This window comes from Chenopodium quinoa, unplaced genomic scaffold (assembly GCF_001683475.1).
Source record: "Chenopodium quinoa cultivar QQ74 unplaced genomic scaffold, ASM168347v1, whole genome shotgun sequence".
In the NCBI taxonomy this organism is placed as follows: domain Eukaryota; kingdom Viridiplantae; phylum Streptophyta; class Magnoliopsida; order Caryophyllales; family Amaranthaceae; genus Chenopodium; species Chenopodium quinoa.
Genome location: NW_018745024.1, coordinates 11,368,059 through 11,388,280, shown reverse-complemented (window position 1 = coordinate 11,388,280; position 20,222 = coordinate 11,368,059). Strand labels below are relative to the sequence as shown.

The 20,222-nt window shown below is 34.4% G+C and overlaps 2 protein-coding genes across 7 annotated transcripts; one reads left to right on the top strand and one right to left on the bottom strand.

Moving 5' to 3' along the window:
* Positions 1 to 247: 247 nt before the first annotated feature.
* On the top strand, positions 248 to 7,802 carry LOC110708693 (serine/arginine-rich splicing factor SR30-like). Of its 6 annotated transcripts, XR_002508789.1 has the most exons (14): positions 249 to 588; positions 1,411 to 1,539; positions 2,445 to 2,510; positions 2,635 to 2,709; positions 2,811 to 2,916; positions 3,002 to 3,048; positions 3,210 to 3,273; positions 4,313 to 4,362; positions 4,458 to 4,514; positions 4,663 to 4,769; positions 4,852 to 4,938; positions 6,134 to 6,183; positions 6,560 to 7,322; positions 7,419 to 7,802. XR_002508789.1 is itself a non-coding variant. In XM_021886888.1 (13 exons), the coding sequence occupies exons 2-12, from the start codon at positions 1,453 to 1,455 to the stop codon at positions 6,153 to 6,155; spliced, it is 768 nt and encodes a 255-aa protein (XP_021742580.1). In that variant the 5' UTR covers positions 249 to 588; positions 1,411 to 1,452; the 3' UTR covers positions 6,156 to 6,183; positions 7,250 to 7,328. The 6 variants fall into 6 exon arrangements, 2 of the variants coding, with proteins under 2 accessions (XP_021742580.1, XP_021742579.1); XR_002508786.1 differs by lacking the exon at positions 6,134 to 6,183 and having other exon boundaries at positions 248 to 588; XR_002508787.1 differs by lacking the exons at positions 6,134 to 6,183; positions 7,419 to 7,802 and having other exon boundaries at positions 248 to 588; positions 6,560 to 7,022; positions 7,250 to 7,322.
* A 1,277-nt stretch (positions 7,803 to 9,079) lies between these two features.
* Positions 9,080 to 16,652, bottom strand: LOC110708692 (E3 ubiquitin-protein ligase RFI2-like). Its single transcript, XM_021886886.1, has 6 exons — positions 16,161 to 16,652; positions 14,752 to 14,918; positions 12,441 to 12,493; positions 11,129 to 11,154; positions 10,653 to 11,040; positions 9,080 to 9,975 (listed from the first exon to the last, which is right to left on the bottom strand). Exons 1-6 carry the CDS (start codon positions 16,315 to 16,317, stop codon positions 9,522 to 9,524), a joined length of 1,245 nt encoding a protein of 414 aa, XP_021742578.1. The 5' UTR covers positions 16,318 to 16,652; the 3' UTR covers positions 9,080 to 9,521.
* Positions 16,653 to 20,222: the final 3,570 nt, after the last annotated feature.

The window sequence follows — 20,222 nt, the reverse complement described above, 5'->3', positions numbered from 1 at the left end:
AATCAGCTAATAGTTAATTACCTACACAGGCCAAAGCCACCTGTGAATCCTTAATAATGAGAATGAATGCGTATTTTATAAAGCATCAACCTCTACCATCAATTCTCAATCTAAATCTCACTCTTAAATGCTCAAATTCTCACTTCCACATACCATACGTAATAGGAGTATTTTTATTATTAAAATTTAATTTTGAGTTTCCCATATACCAAATGTCCCATTCCATTATTTATTTATTTTAATTTTTTTGTAAATTACAAATTTAATTTTGAATTTGATGCCTTCCTTAATCTTTTCCAAAATCGCCAAATAAAAAAAAACACAACAACATAAAGCAATTCCCTCCTAAGATGATGCCACGTGGATAAACAAAAAATCATCAAATAAAAAAAAAAACCAACCAAAAAAACACAACAACATAAAAGCAATTCCCTCCTAAGATGCTGCTACGTGGATAAACAAAAAGATCAAACGTCTGGCGCACAATAAAACCGTAGGTTAAAAGCAGTGAATCCAATCTCCACCCTTATAAAACCCTATTTTCTCTCTCCTCTCATAACTGCTTTCCAGAGACTTCTAAATTTCACGGTAAGTTGCGTCTTCTTCTCGTTTTTTTCTTTTCTATAATTGTTTTCTTCTGATTTTATTGTGCTTAAATCATCGAAATTTCAATTTAATTTATAATTCTTTAATTAATAAGTTGTTCAGTTAACTAGTTCATCGTACTAGCAGTTAAGTTCGGTAATTTCGTTTTTTTTTTTTTTTTTTTCTGGTTTTTTTGGCATAGCTTGATTTCTTAGCTGTGTTGATTAAAACTAGGTTTTGGATTATTATTGATTTGTGGTAATTCGAATTAATTTTGGGATTTTTATTGTCAATTACCTTATTTTTTGAAATTTGATGGTACATCGACGTCTTATTCTATTAAATTAACGTTGAATTCTTGTTTTCCTGTGAGGTTTTTTTTTTTTTTTTTTTTTTTTTTTGTTTGTCCATTTTCAAAAAAAATTTAAGTTTTATTTTTTTTAGTTAGAATTGTCATATTACTTGTTGTTTTTTAATCGTAATTAGCTCAATTTTGGGAATTTTTGTGATGTTTAATTGATTCATCAGATTGAAGATTATCCAATTTATTACACTTAATTCTTACTCCGTTGTATGTAGATTATAGGCAATTGCTATAGTTTTTGACAAGAGCTCGAAATATTGTTCTAAAGGAAATGTTTTGATTGTTTAACTTTTCGGATTAAAATTTGCGTATTCGAATTTAAAATTTTGATAGCTAATTCAACATGTGAATAATTTGATTTGTCTAAATTTTAGTTAAAATAGATTGTTTTCTTGTTTTGGAGGGAATTTTTTTTACAGAATCTTGGAAATTCTGATAGTTGGCTATATTTTGCTGTGCAGCTTTTGTCAAGTTTTAATCTTTGTGAAGGGTTGAAGAAAAACATGACGAGACGAATTTACCGTACTATTTACGTTGGTAATCTTCCCGGTGATATTCGCGAGAGAGAAGTCGAGGATATCTTTTACAAGGTTGGCCTTTACACAAGTTTATGTGCCCCATCTTGAATATGAGTATTGTCCTTGAAATGAATTATTAATATTCTACTAATTTATTAATAAATATCCAAGGTTAAGATTGTGTAGTTAGAAATGAATATTCTATATGTGCTATTGTTGATGCTGTCATGATGTATTGATAACCGCAGTAGTTATTTGACATTGTATTTCACTGGATTGCGGAGGCTTTATTCTAGCCGTTTGAGATTGACAGAATATATTGTAGTAGCTGAGTTAGGCACACCTATTTTTGGATTAGCGAAGGCAGAAGAGATGAGAAATATTTAGGCTATTGGTATGTCCTTATGTGATATTGTGTTGCTGAACGATAGATAATAATATATTGATGATCAATCTTTTCAAACCAACATGTGTATAGTGTGCAAGACATACACGAGAATCAATGGTGGGGAGTACAACTCTAATATATGTCAATTTCGGAAAAAATATTTGTTATGTAATAAGTCATTCACAGTGTCTCGTGATGCTCTCGGTTAAAAGTGTCAATTAAGAATGGTTGAATGATGATCCTACATGGGCCAAAACAATATAGAAAAGAAATTAGGATTGTGCTTCTCGCTCAAGAAAAAATGTACATAGGAGACAAATATAGCGCCTGTATGTGGGTTTTTATATTTTATTTTAAATAAATAATAATGACAAATTTGTGTTATTGTGTGTGTGTGTGTGTGTGTGTGTCGGGGGGTTATTATTCTGTTTAAAACCAGTGTTGGTTGCAATCAAAAGAATATGTTACTATGGCCAACTCAGAAATTAGAATTTACTTTAGTTGTTCTTGGTCAGAGATGTAAAAAATGTAATTATGGTAGCTAAGTAAAACAAGCGACTACTCACTATTTGTTTACGCTCTGATGCAGTATGGCCCAATCGTTGACATTGATCTGAAGATTCCACCACGGCCTCCTGGTTATGCTTTTGTTGAGGTGAGGTCAAATTTTGATTGGGAGTGAGTGAGCTGGGATTAGATGGGTGAATGTTATGAACTTGTAGTTTCTTTCCCTTATTTCTCAGTTTGTCATTTTTTTTTTTGTTATATGTTCTTTACAGTTCGAAGATGAACGTGATGCTGAAGATGCTGTGTATGGCCGTAATGGTTATGATTTTGACGGGCATCGTTTGCGGGTTAGTATGCTTGGGTCCTATTTTGCTGCCTGTCTATCTGAGCTTCCGTTTTTTGTCTGTTTAGTGTTGCAACACTTACAACGGTGTTCTCAACTCTTTAGGTGGAATTTGCTCATGGTGGTCGAGGATCCCTATCATCTGACCGTCACAGCAGTTATGGAGGCAGCAGTTATAGGGGTGGAGCACCCAAGCACACTGACTATAGAGGTTAGTCTTGTACTCTTGCTTCTCAAGTGATATCTTTTTGGTTATTTTACTGCTCTAAGAAATTCTAATGTTGGTGTTTGTGCAGTCATGGTCACTGGACTGCCGTCATCTGTTTCTTGGCAAGACCTTAAGGTGAGTGATAAAATTTTTTAAGCTAGATAGGATTAAGGAATCATTGTGCTGTGCAGTTGTGTTTCGTGCATGATTGTTATGTTAAATTTTCCCCTTCCCATTATCCACTGTCTATTGTTCATGCTTTTTTCTGATCTACTTATTATATTCTTCACTATTAGGATCACATGCGACGAGCCGGAGATGTTTGTTTTTCAGATGTATTCAAGGATCGTCGTTATGGTGGTAAGTTGGTGCACTTGATGCCTTGAATTTCTGCTTTCTAAGTGCTTCTTGCATCCGTGTCTATGATTGCTTGCTCAATATATGGTTTGGTGATATGGGTGCTTTAGGGTGGAATTGTGCTTTGCTGCAGTGCATCTTATGTTGAATATATATGTAATGATTTAAGCTGTCCCAGCAACATTTCAGAGAAGAATAATTATGAAAAAGAGACAGATCAAAGCAAAGGAGAGAGAATAACTATTATTATCATGTACGGGGTATTGATTTTTCCAGTATAAGTGTGTTCTGATAATCAAGGAATTCGAGAGGCCTTGAGCTCTCCTTGTAATAATATGGAAAACATTTTCTGGATACTATCAAAATCTATAGTGCCCTTAGGTGCCACACTTGCCGGAAAGCCGGAGTATTTCAGCATGATTGGGATTTGGGAGACCCTAGGGTGGGTCATTAGAATGTAATCACTCAACTCTATGAAGATGAAATATGTAAGGGTTGGATATTTATATATTATCTGGGTCACTGGGTGACAAAAATAGAAGAATAGGTTGGACTATTAACTTAATCTTATTGCTTTAATTCTAGACGGAAACTGTGACATCTGGTCTTATATTTATTTGTTGACTAAATACTCACCTTTCTGTTTGACTTATATATTTCCTTAAGCTTTTTACACCCTCTTGTTTTAGACAATTTCTTAAGTCTTATCTGGAATCCGTCACAATATTCACTTTTTACTATGGCATATTAATCATCATTCTACCTAAAAAGGCCCATGGTCCTTTTTGCAAGCCTGCATGTGATAGATGCTGATGTGTATGTACAACGTAATAATGTTGAAGGATAAGTATTATCTTGCTGCATTAGTTTGAACTTCGCTCATTTTGTATCATAGTTTGGATTATTATGAGCTCAACTGTCCAGAAAAAAAAAATATATGTTTATGTTCTTTGGGTTCATCTGTAAAAGTTGGGATGTTTTGTGCATTGCATGCTTATATCTGTATATATTACTCTTCATCTGATTGACTATTTTTTTGCAGGCATGACTGGAGTTGTTGAATATGCAAGTTATGATGATATGAAGCGTGCTGTAAGTTAGTTTGGTTCTGTATGTTGTTAAGAGGCAGTTTTTACTTTCTATGTCCCCTTTCCTTGGGGTTTAATTTGGCATTACTTATCATGCAGGTCAGGAAACTGGATGATTCTGAGTTTCGTAATGCATTCTCTCGTGCTTATATTCGAGTATGTCTCACGTCAAACTGATTCTTGAAATGTGTATATTTGTTTGAATTATATATATATATATATATATATATATATATATATATATATATATATATATATATATATATATATATATTTCTTTTTCTAATCTATATTTTGCCTGTAGGTGAAAGAGTACTCCAGGAGTCTGAGTCCAGATGATAGGTCGAGAAGTAGAAGCTACAGCCGTGGCCGTAGTTACAGCCGAAGCAGAAGCCGAAGCTGCAGCTACAGGTGCTGTTATTTGTTTTAAGTTGGAAATTGTTGTGAAGTTCCATGATATGATAGCATGTTGATGTGGTTTATTCTGATGCAGCATTTCTCCAAGAAAAAGTTCACGACGTTCTTATTCCAGATCTCCTTCTAGGTCTCCCTCAAGATCCCCTTCTCGTTCTCGTTCTAGGTATGTTGTTGTTCTTGTAATTTGTGCTTATTAGTCAGACATTTTCTAGTATCAGTTACTTGCCTGTTCAAGGCTTGCCTGTTTAAGGGTTAATTAGATGGCTATCGGTGTTTCATTATATTTCAAGAAACTGCTTAGCCTTATACCAATGACATAGCTAGTTGGTTTATGTTTAGCTTCTATTGATGGGCCAGATTCTGGTGACAGGCAATATTCTACTGATTATCCCTGCTTAATCTTAATTAGTTACATGTTAGCTTCTAGTGTTGAGCCAGGATTATGTAATTGGTAAGATTATGTTGCACTATATTTCTCTGATCTAACCTTGGTTAAGCAATGCACTGTTTGATTATCCTTTTGGCTGGTATAAGAGGGAACATTATAATGTACTCCACTTTGAAGTATAACAGCCCATTTACAGGAGGGCTTCTTTCTTGGTAATAGCAAGAATAGTACCAACCATAGTGTGAATTTCTGTGTTTTATTGATGGGCAAGCATCTCTATGGGACAATATAGTTATCTTGGTATCAGCCCATTATAGATAATGGCATAAAATATACTGGATCCAGCATGCAAGAGTATGTATCTTTCAAATTAGAAATTACTAGTTTTGGGTGCTGCAAGACTGGATCATCTACCTATATGTGGATCATTCTTTTTTACTCTGTAGATTATTGGGAAGGCCATCAAAGGTTCAGCAAATGTTGGGTTGTTATTACAAGTTGTAACCTCTTCCCCCTCTAGATAATCTATTTGTGCAATTTTTTTATTTTTTTTTTTTTTATTTTTATTTATTTTTTTTTTTTTTATTTTTTATCTAGTGCACATTCTCTTTCTTTATTTTCTTTGGTCTATGGGTGTTCTTTGTCTTGGGTGATGCCAGAATGGGAGTATGGAATAGTATGTAGTTTAGGTTTTTTGGGTCCTAGAGAAATGATCTTTTTCATTGTCTATTTATGTTCTATCTGTTTTAATCATTTAACATCTGCACGGTATTGGTTATTTTGCTTGCTGCCTATCAGATGCATTTATGTGCAGTCGGGTGTCATATTTGTAGGCTATTGACCTGTTTCTGTTTTGGGTGGCGATTTGTGCTTTTTATGTCAGCATTGTTTGCATTTTTTCTGTCAATGAAATTGAAAAGTAAAGGATGGTGCCAAATTTCATTTTGATTTGTTACTTAAATTTTTGTAGTTGGAGCGATGGACTGTGGTGAGTAAAGAGGAGTCATTGGATACATGCAGGTAGTTTGTCTCGTATATGCCATATGATGTGATGAATTTATTAGGACATGGCATTTTAGTGCTCTACTATGTCTAGTGAAATTATGCTTTTATTTAGATCTGAAGAATTTGGAACCGTATTTTTGTTATTCATCTTACAATGCCTTGTTTTTCAAGTTATGTGGAGTTTTGTCCAGTAAATAAATATGCATATTATAGGGATAAGTTGAAACTAAAGATGGAACATTCGAAAGTGAAAATGTAGATAAAACAGACAGATTTTCCAAATTAAACCTGCCTCTTGATGGATTTTTAGGACACGGTCGTATTTGAAACATATGAGATGTTGCCTAATTGTTTTAATGAGTTTATGAAGCTTGTCTTCTTTGTTTCGTAGATCCAGCTCTTTGCGGCAGTCTGGGGATTGGACATAGGGGCTTGGATCTATTTCACATCAAACCTTGCTCATTTCCATCCAGGCTGGCGTTGTTTTATATTTGTTGGATGTGTTCACTATTGGGAATTATGATTGTTGGATAAATAATAAAGGTATTATGTTTGGTGGAGGTTTTGGATGTGAGCTGGCAAAATCTTTGGTTCTATAAGAAAGAACTGGATTCTCATATGTGCTCTAGTGTCTTGGAACACAGAGCAGTTGTAGCCCAATTGCATAAGCATGAGATTTGGTAGGACTCCTGGTAAAAGGATATTGGTAGATACAATGTTCTATGCAATTTAAGTGCGAAACATGGTTTTGGGCCTTTGCTACACATTGGTGAACATGATATTCCACACCGATCTGACTGGATGGTAAGGTTGGAATTTCTTGCTCTAGTCCAAAATGGCTCTCTGATGGTAAGGTTGGAATTTCTTGCTCTAGTCCAGAATGGCTCTCTTTCCACTTCCCCTTACTGGTGTAATTTTTCTGTATAGTTTTGAGTAAAGGCAAACTGAGGTCCAAAATCACCCTGTTGAATTCTTGTCAAAATCATAACTAATTGCTGAATCTGTTAAATTTATGACAAATTGCTGAGGCTGTCAAATTTATTTAGACTGACATTTTACCAATGCTCTATTTGATTTTCAGATCTTTATCAAGGTCCAAATCTCCAGTTCGCCGTTCTGTTAGCAGAAGTGTCAGTCGATCACGTTCTCCAGCTGTATGATTTCTTCTATTATGTTCTGTAAATCATATTCTCTTTTTCAACTGCTGTGTAATCTACAAATTTGTGAACATGCAATGTTGTGTATTGCAGGCAAGATCTGATAGAAGTCGTTCTGTTGAGTCTGAGGAGCGTTGCTGAATCGAGAAGTAAATACTGCACAAAATAGTGGATGAGTGTAACGTTAAAGAGCTGTGCTGTAGCATATACTTGGGAGTAGAATTGTTAGAATTAGCTGATAATGTACACTCTTGCTATATTGGGACTAGGGCGCGAGGAGTTTACTCAGTAGATCAGATTAGTGAATTTCTCATCAGGGATCTGAACTTGCTGTTGCAGATTTTTAGTTTTCTATTAAGCGATTGACTAATTTGGTCGACTTAGTTGGTCAATAAATGATCTAAGAATTGTGGTTGTAAGATTCTTATGTATTGGTTTAAAATCTATTGCTTTTATAAATGTTTGGTAAAAGCTGAAGCTACTACACTTAAACAAAAGTAAAAATGGTTTTCTGAAACCCATTGTTACGTTACAGTTTTCAGAATTTCACTTCAGACTATAAACATAAAACCCTCTTAAATTTATGCTAAAGCCCGAGTATTAATGGCTAGAGAATTCGACTTCTTCAAGATAACCTCACTAAAAACAGTCCCCAATTGGTTAATGTTGTCAAGAATTGCATATGCATTAGCCCTTGTGGCGGAGGCAATGGCCTGGGTGAGGTTGTCACTAAAATCCTATAAGCAATATTGGAAAGAGACTACTAGAGTTGAGGTTGTCTTGTGGTGTTGTGATAGTATTTTGTAATGCTCTTATGACCTAATGTTACTAGCATCCAACCCAGGAAAGATCCTTAGTTAAATTTATTGTTGGTGATATTCGTCATGTGGCTGGTAAAGCTCGAGTTATGTTCTTTTTCCTTTTATCCTAGGATGTGTAATAAAAAATAAAGTTGCTGACTCCTTAGCCAAATTAGCCACCTCTTGGCAAGAAGAATTAATTTGGATGGAGGATTGTCACCACTCTGTAACCTCTCGTCATCTGACTCATCTCTGGCAAGGTCTTGATTTTTAATACTTAAGCTCGTTTTTTGGTGTTTGTCAAAATAAAAATAAAAATACTAGGAGTAAAAAATCAAGATTTATTCAAAAGAGTATTATAAATTATTGATTTTTCATAGAAGTTTTATAAGTATAACCTTATCAATCATGAAATATAAATGTCATTAAATCGTAAAAACTATAAATCACATGCTATCTTCATAAAAATAAAAAAATAATAAAAAATAAAATAAAATAAAAAAAAAAAGAAATTAGTGTATCTTAATTAAAAAAAAATCATTAATCAATTTACGATAAAGATCATATTAAAATTAAAATTAAAATTAAAAAGAAAATTTAATTTTTAACACCAGACCAGATTTGTTTTTTGATTTTATTAAACAAAAAAAAACACTTTTAACACCACAACAAAAATTTAAAATTGTTAATAAACCTCCATTATCACCTTCCTTCTTACCTCTATGACCATCTATTCAATCACCTACTTGAATTCAATCACCTACTTGAATTTTATTCTCTTTTCATTATCAGTGCTTATATGATCTTTTAAAGGTTTTTTCTCCTAAACATGTCTCATCTGACCTCATTAATTCTTAAACAACTAGAATTTAGGTGATTAAGTCAAGACCTAAAGACTAATGACTCTAGCCTACTTTGAACCTACTTATCAATGCCATTACTTCTAGTTAGAACTGAAAAAATATGAAAAGATATAATGGTTCAAAACTTCTTGAATTTTTGCATACAATTACCACAAATATACGGGGATAAGTTAACATGCAACAGAATTCAGTCCCCCCTTTCTCACAAACCTTCAGGCATTCTAGCAAGACAACCCCAATTCGCTTTCTAAGGCAACAGACACCTCCGCATAAACCATCGGTCATCTACGATTCAATGTCTTATCCTAAATACCCTCGAGGCTTAAGCTTTCTATGAAGCCACTGCCAGAAAGGACCATTTCAGGATCCACTCAACAGCATATAGGAGTCTCGCTTTTCCAAGCGAAACATCAAATAAAACCATTCTGCATCATTTCACACATTACATATTTCATTGGTTTCTGCAGTTGTAATATTGGCAATTTGTTTTCCGCTTTCACCCAATAACGGAAAAAAGGATAGAATGTGTGGTCTTACGACCGATTTTGTGATGGTGTCCGTTCAGATCCATGTCGTTGGCGGAAACTGCTGGACCCACCAACAACCTGGTGGGGAAGCCAATTGGAGTCTCTATCACCCTGAGTTAATGGGAAAGAACTCAAATGGTCTCTTTCCCACCCACGGAACCTGCTAGATATTGGATTCTCCGCTTCAGGAAAGCTCCGAGTGGATGTACCTGATGGGTATACAAAAAAGCCTCCATTCGTCTGATCAGATGATGAGGGAATTGGGGCCCCTTGGGACAAACCTCTATGGCCACTGGATCTTCTTGTATTGGACATGATGGGTGCACGTATGGGCGGGGAGCTGCTAGGTGGCTGAAAATATGCCTGAAGAGCTTGTACACGATCACGAGCTCGAGCCGCACTGCCTGGATATGGTGGAATCATAGATGAGGTGACAGAACTTCCAACCCTGCTGCCAGAACTGTGATAATAAAATAACAAGCAGTCATTAGAGGAAACACAAAAGTGGTCAAACAAAGTTTGTCATCAAGCCCAATCAGTTATACAATAGTAACACCCTGGTGTTTCAACCAACAAAGGAGAGATGATGATGTGTACACAGAATTAGAAATTGCCTGACAAGCTCCCTAAACAAGATGGTAAAAATTGATGTTGAAAAGACAACAAACATTGTCACATCTAACATAATGAACAAACACATCTCATTTTGGGAGAGCAAATGTGAATCACCCAAAGCAAAAAATGGGAAAAGGCAGCAGGAGAGCCATGGTTGTCTCTCTAAAAAGACTTGAAAATCAATATAAGGCTGCTTTACTAGGTTAAAGACTGTAGTATTTGTGGAATTGTGGTAGAAATTATACCGAGAATAAATCAGTTTCAAGTAGGAGACAACTCAGTAATTTTCGAAAACAAAATCCTTAATCCTTTCCATTGAAAATTCTATATTATCTAATAGTCGGTGCTTTTCTGAAGTCCAGCTTATTTTCCCTTATCCTTCAACAAGTAGGCTAGATTAAATAGCCCGAGCAGCTGGACCAATCCCATAAAGGCCCTAAAAGCTAAGTAAAGCTTAAAAATAAACTTCTAAACAAATAACGACCAGGCCAAAGGAGGATTGCCATGGTTGTCAGCACATACCTGTGGCTTACAACAAATGGATGGACAAATGACCCTGATCTTGACAAATCAGAATTCACCCGTGAGGATCTCGAAGTCAAAGATGGAGCTGAAGGTTGATCAGAAGCACCCATCCGATTTCCATTAGAAGAAAAGCTCAAGGACTGTTGCTCCCAACCATGATAATGGGGGTCCATGGCAGCAAAGGCATAAGAAGCTGGCATTTCACTGGGTCCAGATGGCCCTCCCCAGCGATTATTAAAATTGGAGCCATCAGATACACTTCCAACAGAGTTTGAGGATGAGGAATGGATTGGTCCATAATATGCTACATAAGGGCATTGATGTGTAGAAGATGAAACAGCCGTATGTTCAGCATAGACAGCTTGTTGACCCAAAAAATCATGATCTGTAAAAGTAAAAGAAATTTTAATAATTGAAATACCACCGTAGTCAAAACGTTATCAGCAAAAGGCGAATGCAAAAACAAAACTTACAAGGAGTAGATGGGAACTCTCCTTCCCTGCAAAGATAAGAAAAGTAACTCATCAAGAAACAGTCATCGATCAACAATAGAGTAAAACTGGCAGATCACTCATCAGATAGTCAAATACATAGATTATAACATGGAGATCCAACAAAATAATGGCCAAGAGCCCAGTTAACCAAGAAAGACATCACAATCTTAAAGTAGGACAACGCAGAGGCACACTACATCTTGAATCAAGGAAAATCATGCAAAAACAACAAAGCCCAATTGGAAACAGCTACACTGGATCAATGGTGTTCATATAATAATCACACTCACTCCTAGCATGAGTTCAATGTAAACCAGTGAACCACTCATGATACAGACATGGATTGGAACATATAGTTTAAATTGGTAAGATTTCATGACACATGGACAGAGTGTAATGACATGAGATGCTATTAAGTTTTAAGTAATGCATGGCGAGCAAATTTTGGGACGATTAATATAATTACATCATTGATCGATGATTGAAACAAAATAGATTAAAGAGGGCAGCTTGATGATAAATGTTGCTCTAAATGCAGAAAAAAACTGACAAAAAAAGGTGGTTAACTAGTGACCGAACAGAACAAAAACATTACACCATCATATCCCTCATACCAGTTCCAAAGAGAAACAGTATGAGCCATGTGAGCAATGATGCATCTAGCTGAGAGCTATAGTCTTGAAGAGCATGAGAGCCACTTGGAGCCTTGGAGAGGCTTTTAGTTAACTTACAGAAACCCCGTTATTATACATAATGTTAATAAGATATATTGATCACAAAACCAAACTAATAAGCGTCTGTATTATTTTGAAGTGTCCGAGAGTCTTATCAACACTGAATGTTCCTAGACGGGGCAGAAGTAATTTAAGATGCAATAAAGGATCAAAATCCATAGCACATCTATTGATCTATTGTCGCAATCATCTTTAAGGGCATATAACATAAAAATGGTAGTCTTTATGTGCAAGTGTTTAAGACAGTTTTCAAACTAAAAACCAGAACTAATCCAGTTCAAGGCTGGGTCAGGTCATCCTAATAGGCTTTAACAAAGCAACAAATCCAACTGAGAAACCTTGAGCTAGAGCTGCATACAGGCAAGCATGACTACAGCTCAATAAGCAGCACAACTCTGCTCTACAAAGTTGCATCAACCAGGGTTGGGGAAATAGTTGATCACAGAGACATTAAAAAGATAAAAATAGCACACAAACTAAAAAAAAAAAGCCAAGAAATCTAGAAAACATCGAGTATAAAAGGATCCTAAATTCCTAATATGTGAAGGCATGCTTACTCAAAAGAGGGAATCCGTGAAAACGCAGGTAATGGACACCATTGAAGACCAAACTGCACATGGAAACAACAAACAAATCAAAGTAAATAAACCTTTGCATATCAAAGCATTTACAGCTAACTGTCTTAGTATGGTATTGTGGAGAGATTAACAAAAGAAACAAACTTATTGCTTTATGAACAGTTATAATGTAGAATACTAATGATATGAACCAGAAGGTATGTAAATCCAGCAAAGCTGAAGGAAGCTTCATCAAGGATACTCCAACAAAAAAAACCCTAAATTATAAATACACAAATATCCCTGCATCAGCAATACAACAGCAGACAATAACGGGATCTTTAAGAGGCTTAAAGAGATGCAAATTATTCACAATGAGAAAAGAAACAATCGTGTAGGGTCATCACAACACTCAACACTCTAGAACTAAATTAGAGCTTCAATTACTATCGATAGCCTAAAAAATATATAAGTCCACAATATGCACCCTTCAAACAAGGACAACCACATTTCTTTAGGGGCAGGATTGGGTCCTTCCTTAAAGCCCAAATAAATTAAACACATCCGATCTTTATACATCCTCAATATAGTGAGGAAGAAGCAAAGCAGGTAAATAATTTCAGTTTCTTTGATTTGACTGCAAACAATGCAACATTTCCTAAATTTTCTCAAGGTTGTTGAGTACAAATAAGACAGTAATTGGTCAGTACACATGAGCATTCAACATTATATTGTGGTTGAAAACTCAATTTCCACAAAAACCACAGATATGTGAGCTACTGTGTCGATAAATAAAACTATATCTGAGCAACAAATGAATGCTTTCCACTTCATATATTATAAGAATCCCTCATCAATCTCACTCTACGCCACGCCAGGCCTTAAAGCAAAAGATTGGCTCTTGAATTTTGGTAATAAAAAGAGGAGTTAGATATAAACCTACACATTTACAATACACTGAGATGCTTTAGTTTTCCAAACCGATGCCCCACTACCCTTACTCCAAGGGACCCCCAAACGGCCAAACTGCAGGGGCATCTTACTTTCAAGTTACTAACAAAGTATTTTGAGTAAATGAGAGGAAATGGGAAATTTGCTAGAAGTAAAAATCAGATCAATTTCTTGTCTTACATCTAAGGAAATAAATTCTAATAATCCTTTTCAATCATGGTTCCAAATTCTTGTCAGATTAGATTTGCTTGCCCTAAAAAATGACCATCACCAGCGAAAGTGGGAAGACTCTTTAACTCACTCTGACCCATCGTTTTCCAACCAACCAAATACTCTCCTTCCATTCCACTTATCTACAATGTATCCTCAATGTCTCATAAATCCTCAAAGCCCTCTATTCCACTCAATAATTTAACACCCATGACCTTTGATCAAGACTCGAGGGCTTGCACATTGATCCTAATAGTGGGAACCAAGGTTGATTCTTTGTTTTTATTTTTAGTAGCTACTGATATTGTCAGAATAGTGGCAGAGATTTTGACATCAAGGGTGGGGCTCAGGGGCTGTTGGGTAAGAAAGTGGGGTGGCTGTGGATGGTTGGGGCTTGAGAAAAAGGTGTTAAACTTAGGCAGCCGAGTGTTATGATAAACAAAATTAAAAAGGTTGAATAAAAAATTCCCATAAACTTATTGCTTCAAAATAAGCAGATGACAACCCAAGAGTCACCGGACACCAATTTTGTTAATGAAAAAGAAATGACTAATAGTAACCAAATATATGGATTATAAATGAGGAGTGTGCAATCCACACTACAGCAAGTCGGTGGATCTATTGGTGCGTTAAATGAATATACACTCTGCTTTATTTTGAGTAAGCTTGAGTGCGCAATCCACAATTTATTGAGACCATGTAATTCACTCTACTTTATTTTAAGAAATGTCAAGTGTATATAGTTGCATGAATACACACCCAAATTTTTTAAAATAAAGCAGAGCGAATTACTTAGTCTCAGTTTTGGGGGCAGTGGAGGAAGTACATAGAGCCAAGAGAATGACTATTAAGCACATGAGAAGTCTTATGAATAAATGTCAACTCATAGGCAAGATTAAGTTGTCAGATAACAAAAAAGAAGCAGCCAGCCGAAATGAACAGAAAAGGCTGAATAGCTTTACTAAATTACTAACATTAATGTTCATGCGCATACAATGCTAAGTACCCAAGGAAAATATGAACATAGCTTGACTCGAAGTTGATATAAAATAAAGCAACCATTTTGATGCTCATAAAAACTGACAAACTATTTTTTATACTGACTATGATAAATAAACTTATATTGATCAAGATATCTGTAAATAAGTACCATCTCAGAGTAGTTTAGGTCATAAAGATCCTCATCATGGGGCCAGTCATCCATCATATCCGTAAATGAACGACAACCATTGGAAAAAAGCCATTGACCTTTCTCAATCTTCCGACAGTTTGGGCATTGCATTGATCCCTTGATATTGAAAGCAGAACCGATGCAATCTGCAGATCACCGCAGTTTATAAATATAGGATTGAAATATCAGCAAAGACAAATAGAGTAACACCACATGAAGCAGACCATCTACTACACAAGCAGCTTCCAAAATATTCAACATTGAAAAAACAATAACAGCATCAATTATTAGAAGTCGTGAGCATACTCAGAATAAACAACAATTTTCTCATGACGGAGGAAGAAATGGGAGAAAAAATCCCACAACCTTGTTTCAAAGCTTCCAAGGTTTAATTTTTCTTCTCCTACAATTCCTCGGAACAATTTTCACACATCTCCAAGCTAAAGCATTTGAATGCCTACTAACATGTCCTAATAACCTAAGTCTTATTTCCAGCATCTTAACATCAAAATGTAACAACCCAATTATTAGTATCATTTGTAATAACCTAACTCTTCTAATTTAACTACAAGACTGATAAGGTATCCTCATCTCTTATAACTTAAGATATCTTAAGCCCCGACCCTTTGTCTCATTAGAGTTGTCGATTAAGTTTGGCAGATATTTTGAGGAAGCCTTGTCATTTAAGCCATCCCTACTTTCTCCAAAATTACACTTCAGGCACATTATCGACTCTACAAAGTCCCTTCAAAGTTCTCACTTGCCATTGACACCGTGATTAATTACAATTACCATAACAATGAATTGAAACAGAGCATAGACAAATAGGCTAATTGCCTTTATGATCCATGTAAAGTTCTACCTTCTGAAGTTGTGATGAGAAAGAATTAAGGACAAAATCATATGATCATATCACTAAGATATCATGATATTCAACACAGTTTCACGAAACACTACAAATTAAGGACATACTCAGATGATCATGGAATACTAGAAGGCATGAGAGCATGAGGGACAAGAATTAGCCGGCAATCGCCCCGTGTTGCCCATAATACTAATCTTACAGGTTAACATCAATCCATAACTCACAACTCTCACGCTTAAATATTTTAAGAATAGCATAACCACCCATCCAATCCATGCAAAACTTCAAGCTCAATTTAATATTGTGATCATCTTTCTCAACAACCCAGTTGCCTTAAATTAATTCCCCCACCCCAACCACTAATTTTCCTATTTCCCAACTTATGTATTCAATTTTACCAGTTTTTCACGATAATCAGTAGCATAATCAATACAATTTCCGGCAAAATTCAGCACAAGAATCGGATCAAACAAGCAGCAAAACTAAAAACCTAGATCTCAAATTTCTTGACAAAAACACATACCCAGATGAAATTCGTGACCACATTGAAGCTTAGCCCAAGATCTATCACCATTGTCGGTGACAGGTTCGAGACAAATTGAGCAAGAAACATTGGATGAACTCAAAGATTTACCCCCACCATCAGCATCATCAATTGTATCGGATTCATCAAGTCCCATGACGTTATAATTAAGTTTAAATCCTCCCCCAATTCGATTAAGGAAACCCTAATTCATAAGTTTCCGAAAGATTCGATTATCACACACCCCAGAACAATCAAGCATAGAAATTAAAATTAAGATTAGAATTGAACAGTTTATTTCCGGTACAATTGAATTGTTGGTAGAATCAAAAGTAGAATCGTGAATCCAGAAGATAAGATTAAAGGGATTTTAATGGGGGAATGTGTGGTGAAGCAGTGGGGTGGTGTTGGAAAGAGAGGAAGGATGGAGGAGAGAGAAAGAAGACATAGATTATGGAAAACTGGAGGAGTTTGTGAGAACGGTGGACCCACCGTCAATATATTGTCTTAATCTATATACGTACTCCTTCGGTATATTTAACTGCCCCAGTTTAACTTTTAAGTTTTCACGTCCGTTACTGTAAAACTTTAACAGTTTAACAGAGTAATATTTTTAAATTACTTGTATTCGTTTGGATCAGTGTGGTTTTCTGTTTTTTAAAAGTATACTAGATGAATCTCGTATGATGCACGGTTTGTTTGAATTTTTTAAAATAATATTTTTACATATATATATATTTATGTGCTAAAAATTGTTAAATATTTAGATAAAATTCGTGATGTTAAAAGATAATATTTTATGTTTAATTAATTTAAATCGGATAATCTCATTCGCAAATTTTACTTGTCAGTTAAATTATTTAATTCTAAAAGAAATTAATAATCTCGTATTTAATTGGCTATCACTAAAATTTATTATCCTACGTGGCGCGCTGAAAAAATTAAATCTTACGTGGCTCTCTAAAAACTCGGGAAAAAAACTCCCCTTTATATATATATTAGTTTTGTGCCCCGTGCGATGCCCGGATTGTCTATTGAATTGTAATATAAATTTTTAATCTATATATCAAGTTTTAAAATATATCATTGATACAAATTAATTAGGAATTGGATGTGCTTTTGTGACGATTTGCTATCTAATAGGAATGTAATGACTAATAATAATGTCGGTGGAAATGCTCGATTTAATACACTAAAAAAATAGCAAAAATAAATTAAATGAAATAAATGTTCAAAACCCTTTGAGTTAATCTGAACCTAAAACTTTGGGCAAGAGTTGAACATTGCTTGACTCATAATCTGAAGTGACCCAATTCGAGATGACTCGTGACCCGACCCTAATTGATGGGTCTACATAGTAATAAAATTCTATTAAATTGTGAAATACTCATATTATTTTAGCCGATTAGTATACATTATAAATGGATGTGTTATCCTTTGAACTATATTAGAATTATAATCTAATAATTTTTTTAAATAAAATTATAATTCAATTTGTACATCTGAAGTATTGGTATTTTATTGAAAATAAAACTCTAAACTAACAATTTTATCCTAAAATTCTATCCAAATAGAATTTTATACTAACTTTTTTTATCTTATAATGAAAAGTCTATTTAACTCTATACTACGTGGCACGACACTTGGCGAAAAGTTGGAACGCTAAGTGTCATCGCTACCTTGTGACCTGGCTAAAAATTTAGCTTTATATATTAGTTATATGATATATTAGATTATATATGTCATATAATGAATCAAAAATTATTTTGACTTATTAAAATCATGATAATTTTGAAAACTGACAACAGAAAAGTAAAAACACATATTTCTTGTTTCCTGTTTTTGATTTTTAGTTTTCAAAAAAACAGGAACCTGAAACCCAAAAATGATGCCAAATAAACTCTAATCAGTTCAGTTCAATTTAACTCCTAATTTTCTTCTCTCATAAAATATTCATTTCATCTTTATTCAGTTCAACTCTAATCGATTCAATTTAGTTCATTTCAGCTCAGGTCGGTTCAGTAAATGTGAACAGACCCTAAATTGTATGGAGTACTAAGTTTATAAATATGAGTTGTTCTTGAACTTAAGCACGGTTCACTTCATCTTATAAAAAATAATATTCAATAAAAATAATTTCAGTACAGCAAAACTAATATCAGTTAAGTAAAAAAAAAGTTTTATTCAGTAAAAAAAAGTTCTACTCATTAAAAAACGGTAATTTGAGACTTAGTAAAAATAATTTCAATTCAGTAAAAATAATTTCATTTAAGCAAAAATAAGGTAAGGTGAACAATACTCTAAATTATTTTTATTAAATTATATTATATTTATTGAAATTAGATGGATTTAAATTAAACTTAAATTATATTTTAATTTTTTTTTCTAAACTTAAATTATATTTATTGAAAATTTAAATTAATTTTATTTAGCTTCATTTTTTTCATTAAGATTATATTATTTTTCTTAAAACTAAAACTAAATTACGGGAAATCCTCAACTGTAACCTCTAACTTTTGCTACACTAAAATGATAGCCCCGTTTTTTATTTAAAAAAAAAAATATAAAATGACACTAATTATAAAATTTTCAATAACATGTTAACACATAAATAAATTAGTTAAATGTCAATTGTCATCATCACCAATCTACCTCCTTACAACGTCCATCTCCACCACCATGGAACCCCCTCTTGCTCTCCACCTACTAGCCTTTTCCCTCTCGATCTATTTCCTTCATTGATACTGACACGAAGCCCCAATACTCATCCTTTAACCTAAAATCAAAGTTGAAACCTCAATCCCCACCCTTACATGACCCAAAACCCTAGCTCTAACAGCCAACCCCCTAACCTGATCCAAAACTCAAACCCTAAATCCCCACCCTTATGGCTTACTTAACCTGAGACCCCAATTGCCAACGGGGAGCGAGTGGCCCGACCCCTTAGATTTTTTTATAAGTTGTTGGCTATAAGTAGTATGTTGTCCAATAAATGCACATATAAAGTTCTGATCTAAAGGTTAAGTATGTTCTTTTTAGCTGACGAAAAATATTTGCCTCTGACAATCAAATTAGAAATCGAAAACTAAATATCAAAAGAAGAAGAAGAAGAAGAAGAAGAAGAAGTTGAAGCATTTTGGGAATGTGTCTTGAATATTGCAATAATGTGGCTTGACTGGTTTCCCAATTAGAGAACGACATGTGCTCCTGGGGGGGAGGGGGGGGAGGAGAATGGGGGCACCGTCATACGATGTTTACTTGGGGTAGTGAGCTTTTGAGCCTTTCATCATTAATTTCTTTTAATGTCACATGACATGCTCTAGTTATTTTATCCTGTGTTGGGTACCACGAGTCAATCAGCTTGAGATTAGACTATTCGACCATGTGTTGCACTCTAGTTAGCCGTTTTTGTAGGTGAGAACTATCATATCAATTCAAAACCTCTCAGGTCAACTTGATCTTGATTAGTGGACTACACACATTGAGAGTGACGGACTATACCTTACATACTAATAGATTATTTATCTTGTTATGTATCATGTATGTATGACCCTAATTTATTAGATGAAACCCAAACTATGTGGTTCATTGTCATCATTGTTTGTTTTCTTAAATGATTAAAAGTGGTAAGGGCAACAATTGTTTGATGAATATAAACATTGAAGAAATTGGAATCAAAAGTAATCTTAAATCTTAATAAGGGAATACAAGCATTTTGGCCTTTTGGCCTCAGAACTTGAGAATGCAACAATTATTTAAGAACAAAGTTATAGTTAATCTTAGACTCATGACTACTCCAACGTGATTAATTCCTTTAGAGACCAACTCTAGCTACACACCTTTAATACTGAGATCGATATAGTGACACTTCAATAATATGGGATTTGATTTTGTGGTATATACTCAACCTATGAATTACATATCGTATCTTATTAATTAGTATGAAATTATCATATATGAACATATTAGCTTTTATTTTACCTTATCTAATCTCACCACCCCTTATCCTATGTATTATTTCATTTCTATTAATGAACAATTATTTTGAACATGTTAAGTTTG